Source organism: Aplysia californica, unplaced genomic scaffold (assembly GCF_000002075.1).
Source record: "Aplysia californica isolate F4 #8 unplaced genomic scaffold, AplCal3.0 scaffold00181, whole genome shotgun sequence".
NCBI lineage: Eukaryota > Metazoa > Mollusca > Gastropoda > Aplysiida > Aplysiidae > Aplysia > Aplysia californica.
In genome coordinates this window covers 1,084,406-1,092,397 of record NW_004797451.1, presented here as the reverse complement: position 1 = coordinate 1,092,397, position 7,992 = coordinate 1,084,406, and the positions used below count along the sequence as shown (strand labels likewise).

At 36.9% G+C, this 7,992-nt stretch overlaps 1 protein-coding gene across 1 annotated transcript in view; it reads right to left on the bottom strand.

Moving 5' to 3' along the window:
- Positions 1 to 1,484: 1,484 nt before the first annotated feature.
- Positions 1,485 to 7,992, bottom strand: part of LOC101848660 (palmitoyl-protein thioesterase 1) — a 13,887-nt gene continuing 7,379 nt past the window's right edge. The window contains exons 5-10 of the mRNA XM_005098390.2: positions 7,755 to 7,842; positions 6,980 to 6,994; positions 6,384 to 6,474; positions 5,356 to 5,454; positions 4,543 to 4,614; positions 1,485 to 4,172 (exon numbers count right to left, since the gene is read on the bottom strand). Coding sequence (XP_005098447.1) covers positions 4,050 to 4,172; positions 4,543 to 4,614; positions 5,356 to 5,454; positions 6,384 to 6,474; positions 6,980 to 6,994; positions 7,755 to 7,842 — 488 coding nt within the window. The 3' untranslated portion in view covers positions 1,485 to 4,049. The remainder of the gene's footprint in view (positions 4,173 to 4,542; positions 4,615 to 5,355; positions 5,455 to 6,383; positions 6,475 to 6,979; positions 6,995 to 7,754; positions 7,843 to 7,992) is intronic.

Sequence of the window (7,992 nt, the reverse complement as noted above, 5' to 3'; positions counted from 1 at the left end):
TGGACTTGTGGGGTTGTTTTTTTTATCGTTTTCATCAAAGAGAAGAAATGTAATATCAGCCAGCTGTTAAAAATGTACGAAGCCCAAAATTTAGATTTTTTTTTTTTTTACTGCAGTTTCTTAATTTGTGGTATTTGTTACTAGTGCTCCAGAAATATTTTGTAAAAATCATAATGTTGGAAAAAAATACTTAATATTGGTACAGTGGTTAAAAGAATGAAACAGTTTTTACTTTCTCCTGTAAAATTTTGCTTTCCAGGCTCAGTACATTTGAACAGCTTGCTGGTGTTAACCCTATCCGTACGCCCTTGGGTCATTTTGTACCCCCTGGGTTGTATTCTTCACATTTTAGAATACTTATAGTACAAAGATCTCTTTGAAACTTTCAATATTTCTCAAAAAATCATTTTGACAGACTGCTATGCAAAGCGTACGGATCAAATTAACGAGTAAATTTCCTCTTTGGAAAGTGGTGGCACAGAGTTCCCCATGTCGTATGGATATGATAGTAAAACACGACATTCCAGTTTTGAAGGTAGCCCATTTAATTTTTTATGTATTATAGTATAATGACTAGATTTTTCAGATAAAGTAGGAATTAATTTTCAGATTTTAACCATTTTGATTTCTGATCAAGTGGCAGCTGAAAGCCAACTCTTTATCAATTTTACGACCACCAAGGGATCTTTAACCAGCGCAACTTGCACACGGGAGCTCCGTTTGATATTCTATTACCTATCCTAAGATTAGAAATTTGGCTGAAAGAAAGACAGAAAGAAGGAGTTAGAGGAGTAACAGTAGAAAGTAAGAGTCCGGGGTAATGGAGAGAGCAGCAGAGACGTCTTCTTCAGTTGAAGGTGTTTCCAGTTTTGGCTCTTACGACCTCATTTGTTTATGTGATCTCTGTACAAGATAGCATGGAGTTTGTAGAAATATCTCATCTCCAATGCCTATACCTCAGAGAGTTTCCTCCGTCTACCTCCTTGTGCTGTTTTACTTAGGTACGTATTTATTTGCTTACTTACTCTCTCCCTGTACTATCAGGTATACGAGTAACATTAACAAGGTAGACAGCCAGCAGTCGATGCCACGCTTTTCTGTCCCTGGCCACTTCCTCTAACCTTGACATATATCTGGGCCCTGGGTGATTCCCTTATCCCTGATCATGCTTCTGTAACTGTCTACCTCTTCTTCTTTTTTTCCATTTGGACTCCAGTACTATATCTGATAGGGCAATCTTGTACATGTTAGGTAATGTATATATGTGTGTGTATATATATATATATATACAAACAAATCAATATTTTCAATGGAAAAAACAAACAAAACATAAATGGACCAAAAACTTCTCAGAGGGTGCAAGAGAGCAGTTCCGTTCCCTACAATTTAATCTCAAGCCCCTTTTTACAAGCAACAAGAACATGCTTCTCTCCTTCATCCTGTGGTAGTTGCAGAGCAACAAAAATGAACTAACAACAACAAAGTAAAAGATAAACAAGTAAGTTCATTTATTCACAATCAATGTAAAAATTCAACAAAGAAAAAGAAAAATCCACACAGAAAATACAGTACAGAGAAAAAACAGGTTTACCTCTAAGAACTTCTGGAAACTCTTTTCCTACAACTTACACTCATTCTTTATACAGAGGTGCCAACCAGCCAATATAAAAAATTCTCAACTTTTCGGATTCTGCATGGATCATTTTGTCTAATACATATCTTGTATCAAAAATTGTTTTTACATAAAGTGCAACAACTTCTCAATGATCCACCTGAAATCAGGTAAAAATTTGGACAATTTCAGGAATCTGGGTTTATCCAGAATTTCCTCTTCTCTGTTTACAATTTTCCTCTGATACTCATTCAGCAGTTTTCTGCACATAATAGAAATACTGAAGCCCTTTTTGTTCCGATACAGACATGAGCAAGAGCAACTATTTTGAAAAATGGGAGGGTAAAAATTGGATACTTTTTGTAGGCTGAAACGCTTCAAAAGTAAGTCATAAGATCAACAACATATTCATAAAGTATAATAATAATAAAGTGTATAATAGGGCTGTGAACCCAATTCAGTAATATCCATATTTTCACTTTCATCACCTGTTGATGGTGGTTGGGGGGTCCTCTGGTGTGATTTGCTCCTTTCCAATCACATAGCTTTCGTCCTTATCTCCTCTCCTCCTTTTATTTGTGCGTTACACTACTACTCTTGGGCACGTATGTGATCTATAAACTGTGTTGCAAGTGTCATAAACTTTTAATAAAACTAAAACTACCCTGCAAACCCAGACATATTATTAAGTAACCACTACCAAAGAACCAACACCAGACCTAAGAATCAAGAAAAAGTCCCAAAATCCTTCTTTTTTTTTTATGTGTAGAATATGCAAAAAAATCATCCTACTCTTCCTTTTTTTAAAGACTATATGCAAGAATTGGGAAGAGAAGACAATGATGGTCTCAGAAAGAGATTTTCTTTACGTACAACGGCCAATCTTAAAGTCTTGCAGTCAGTCTCTTGGCTTTTATGAAGACATTTCTCACCGTGGAGCAATCTATCTTTTCTTCCTTTTCGTGTGAAATAGTTCATAAGACTAGACAAAAATATAAACTATTCCTGAAAACAGAAAAATCACAGTCATGCTAGGAAACAACAATCATAAACATTTTGATCAATAGGAAAAAAAAAACATTCAGAAAAGAAAAAAAAAGAAAAATCAAAATCAATTCAATTTCCAAAGAAAAAAGTGTAGTGTAATCCAGTCAGTCAAAGTGCAAAAATCTGAGTCTTCCGACTCCATCAAAATACAAAATAAAAAAGGTGAGAGAAAAAAATCTTCAAGCACTCTGTGAGTCCTGAGTAGTAAAATAGATTATAATAACATCTGTCATGTGTCGCCTTTTCCTCCATACAAGTTCCAATTGTACAACAAAAAACTAACACTTCCTACATATTCCTGCCCTCGGTGCAACAGCAAAACAGAAAAGAAAAAAACCCCTCTAGTAACCTTATCTTTGGAAGCTTAGTACAAGACCTGAGTACATAAGTTTACATAAGGCTTGTGTACATGATAATATTGCTCTGTACATAGCTGATAAATAAAAATATATGCTAAATAAGCTTTTTTATTTTAAAAATGAGGGCGTTTTTCCACCCTTATTGACACAAATAGGGGCCAACCCAGGCCAAGGTGGAAATAACGTCCCATCAGAAAAACCGAGATAATAAAAATTCTCCTCCCCACAGGAATTCTAAGGAATTCAACGCAGGTCTTCCGTGTGTAATGGCGAAGCATCTAACTGCTACACCACAGACGGCGGATAAGTGAGCTTGTAATAATGTCACTGATTTTTTTTACTGTCAACTGTCTCTACCATCAACATTTACATAGAAATAGAATTGCCTGTGTAAAAATAGAAATCTGTGTGACATTTTTTGTTTGATATTTAAGTGTTGTCCCATAGAGGACTGCACAGACGGGAAGTAAAATGCCAACAAGTGAATAACAAATACAAACAATGGATATGTGTGTGTGTGTGTGTGTGTGTGTGTGTGTGTGTGTGTGTGTGTGTGTGTGTGTGTGTGTGTGTGTGTGTGCACATGTGAGAGATAGAGAAAGAGACAGAGAAACGAGGGGGAGGGGGGGGGGGACTGATGGACAGTATGTTTATTAGTGAGTGAGAGTCCATGTATTTTACTTGCATGCACTTGTGTGTGTGTGCGTGTGTGTCTGAGAGAGAGAGAGACAGACAGAGAAAGAGAGAGAGAGAGACAGAGACAGAGAGAGAGAGAGAGAGAGAGAGAGAGAGAGAGAGAGAGAGAGAGACAGAGAGGGTATATGAAAATATATTCACACACAAATACAGCTGCGTATCATGTATACAAGTATACACATACTTTACAAATAAATACAGAGGATTTGCTGCGTTATGAATCCATAAAATTAAAACCCACACATGCACACCACCACATAACAAAATCCCATCTTGTTTCCTTTCCCTCAAGCACCACCTCCAGAGAAGTTTTCTGATGCTGAAAGCAAAACGAATCACTTCAGATATTTCAAGATGTTTGCTTCGAACCATTCCTCTGTGAACTGCAAGTGATCAGTCGGTGACTCCAAGAGCGCAAGACGACCACTCTCGTTCAGTTCCTTCAGGCCAAGCAGATCCTGAAGAAATTCAGACCAGAAGTAATAACACTTGCAGGAAAAAAAAAAGGAACATTGTGAAAAACAACCTCTCTAAAGAACTTTTCATCACTCGGTTTACTTAGTTAACTGTTGAATTCCAGATTTTGAAAAAAAAATATTCAAATAAGATCATTAACACTTACGACAAATTGAAAAGCTTATTAGCTGGTATAAACAGACATTTACCTTCTGGTATAAACAGACATCTATCTGCAGATATAAACAGACATTTACCTGCTGGTACAAACAGACATTTATCTGCTGGTATAAACAAACATCTATCTGCAGATATAAACAGGCATTTACCTGCTGGAAACACACCTATCTGCAGTTTGAAAAAGACATTTACCTGTTGGTATAACTTGCTCTGAGTCATGTTGTACACAGCCTTTGCTTGTCCTTCCACGTAAAAACCAAACCACTGAAACAACAGGAGAAAAGAAGAACTTAGAAAGAAAGACAAGTTAAGCTGAGTTTGAAAGAGGCACATAATCAGTGATTATCACATACAACTGTGAAAATTAAAAATAAATAACTAAATAATTCATTCCACTTAATTGATACCCACGGGCAAATTTGGTAGAAAATAGTGAAACACGATACAGGAGTGCATAAATAAGTAGAATCTAACCAGTATACCACAGACAACAGAGACTGTTTTATATCTTGAGTTGAAAGTGAAAAAAAGCAAATCAAAACAAAGAAAAAAAACCCATGGTTTCATTGCTTTTCTGCACATTTTAATCTACTGAAAGCAGAAAGAAATATAACTGCATTTTGCATGCACATAGTGAACAAGCACAGAGCCAACACACACATAGCCAACACGCATATAGCAAACACACACACAGCCAACACGCACATAGCGAACATGCACATAACCAACACACACATAGCAAAAAAGCACCAAACATATACATAGCCAACACGCACAAAGCAAACACACACACAGCGAAAACGCACATAGCCAACTCGTACATAGAGAACACACACATAGTGAACATGCACATAGCGAATAGATTTTCCGTCCCAAATTTTTTCTTAAACACGTAGTTCTTTGCATTTAAAACACATACACAGAGAAATTCATACACAGTAAAAAGATTTCCTTGCCCCGCTCATTTCACTATGTGCATGCTAGACTGTTGTTTTTTTTGCTTACCTCACTCTCCTTAGGATCTACCATGGTGTCTTCGCTGAATTTGACCAACACCAAGTTTTTCAGTTTCATCAGATTCGCCTTGTAGGTCGCATTAAAAGCCTGAAATGATAAGTAATTAAGAACAAAAAATGTGTTATCATCACTTTAAGATTTTGCCGTCACATCTCGTGTCATTATGAAGTTTTGTTTTAGTAAGGTTTTTCGGCGCTCGCAACTGCATAAGTTCATATGAGGGTCAAGGGGTGGATGTCAACAGAGAAGTCCAAACGGGGAATCAGGCTCACTCTGCTCACCACTCTAGCCTCAACAGCACAAAGTCTGCTTCTACTATCAAAGCACCCAAGAAATAGCAGTTCACAAGAGAGTGACAAAAATACTAAAGAAGTAGAGGAAAAATGACGATAGTAAGGATGAGGAAAAAAAAGGCAGCATATTGTTGCGGCACAGTATGAGCATGACATTGATAAATCAGCCCATTTACAATTCTACTGTGCATAAGAACATGTTAATAGCCCCCCTTTGGGAATGGCTAAGGACACTTCAGTCAATAGCACTGCCCGTGGGGGAGGGGGGGCATTATAATGTAAAAAAAATGCAAGGGATGAAATGAGAAGTGGATGTTTGTACGGGTGACTGTTTTATACAGGTAGCCATTAAAGTCAGGTACATGGTGTAGCAGTCATGAGCTTCGCTGTTGCACACAGAAGACCCTAGTTCGATTCTGGTGTGGGGAGAATATTTATCAAGTATCTCGATCTTTCTGCTGAGATGTTGTACCCCTTTCAATCCGGGTTGGCCCCGACAGGCAGGGTCGGAAGCCTGTCTCACAAATGATCTAAATTGACAATGACAATCTTTATTCATTTCACAGGGAGAAGTTTGGTCATTTACATTAGTAAATACATGTTTCACATGCTTCTTTTTTTTTTCTTTTCTCATATCGATGGGGGGGAAAACACATACATTTTTTTTTTTTAAAGAAAAGAGAAGGTTTAACCATATGACTTATAATGCAAATAGGGTCTTACCTTCTCCTGGTTGATGTCAGCCAGGAAGACACTCTTGGCCCTGTACTCAGCCTCGTTGAGAGGGTCGTGCCAGTACTCGGCTTGTACCAGGCTGTGGCAGACACACGCGGTGAGAGAAAGAGAATAAAAGAAAGAGAAGATGAGAAAGAGAATACGTGAAAAAGAAGAAGAGAAAGAGAAGAAGAGAAAAAGAAGAAGGGAAAGAGAATATGAGAAAGATATTAAGAGAAAGAGTATAAGAGAAAGAGAATGTGAGAAAGAGAATAAGAGAAAGAGAAGAAGACAAAAATAAGAAGAGAAAGAGAATAAAAATTACTTCATAAATCTCAAACAAAGATTTTTCTTGCAAAAAGTTTTACAGCACTAACAACACAATTAGGTCGTATAAGTGCAAAAGGTTAGAGGTGTTATTACTATTACTAGAGTTACTTTCTTTCGATGGTGATAATATCAATGATCCATTTAGTGAATATGCTCAAGAAAAAAGGTGGCCTCAAAAAAATTCTTAGGAAGTAGGTGAACTTCAATTGCCTTATAAGGACACTTCGATATATTCATTTAAGAGTACATTTTCTTAGAATGGGAAGTGTACTTACTTGTCCTGAATCCAACTGAGGAAGAAAAAATAAAACAAAGAAAATAATTATAAACTTACACATAGATAGAAGTTGTGACATCAATAATCAATACATATTGAAAACTGAAATATGTGGTGAATATATTTTATAATAATGTAGTTCAGTGCTGTTGACAGCTAGTCAGCTCATTCACTGTTACATCCCACCAGGAACAGATAAAGGTTAGGGTAGCAGGAGGTGATCTGAGCAGACTACATCGCGATATCATGACATTACCAGGTGGTCAAAGCCGACCATATGACAATATTACGGGGTTATTGAATCACAACACACAGCGGTATTACGACATGGTTGGAGTAGACCACATCGCGATATTAAGAGAGGTTCGAAGCAGACTATATCATGACAAGACAAAATGATTGAAGCATACTGCAATGTCAATCAACGACCAGCAATTTTCCAGCCACAGCGCACACGCACAGACAGACAAATCAGTTTGAATTTCAAGCCCTCATCCACAAGGATGAGCTGCTCATATATATATATGTTGGGAAGAACTTGTCAGGCTAACATTTAATATTAGTAACAAGTTTCACTGTAAAGATCTCAAGTGTATATATTCTTTCTACAGTTCCCATGTCTGAAAGTATAGAGGCCCACTATTCTTTCATATGAAACTTTCACTGTTGATAAGTACTTCACTTTCTTTTTTTGCTGGATTAAAAAAAAAAAGTTCTTAAATTAAACTGACGTTTGAAATGCATTTAGAATAAAAATGAAAAATATAACTTACGAGATATACGCTCCAAGATTCAAAAGCTTACGGACGTAGTCACACATGGTTTGGTTTTCTCCTGGGCATCTTGGGAACCCATAGACACCTGTCGATGAACGCAAACATCAGAATAACATTGAGTAGGTATCTAGCTTAAGGTTATTATTGTTTATAAAGCTGTTCATTTATATTATGCATGTGACTTTAAGCCTGCGTGTGTGTGCATGTTTGTGTGTGTGTGTGTGTGTGTGTGTGT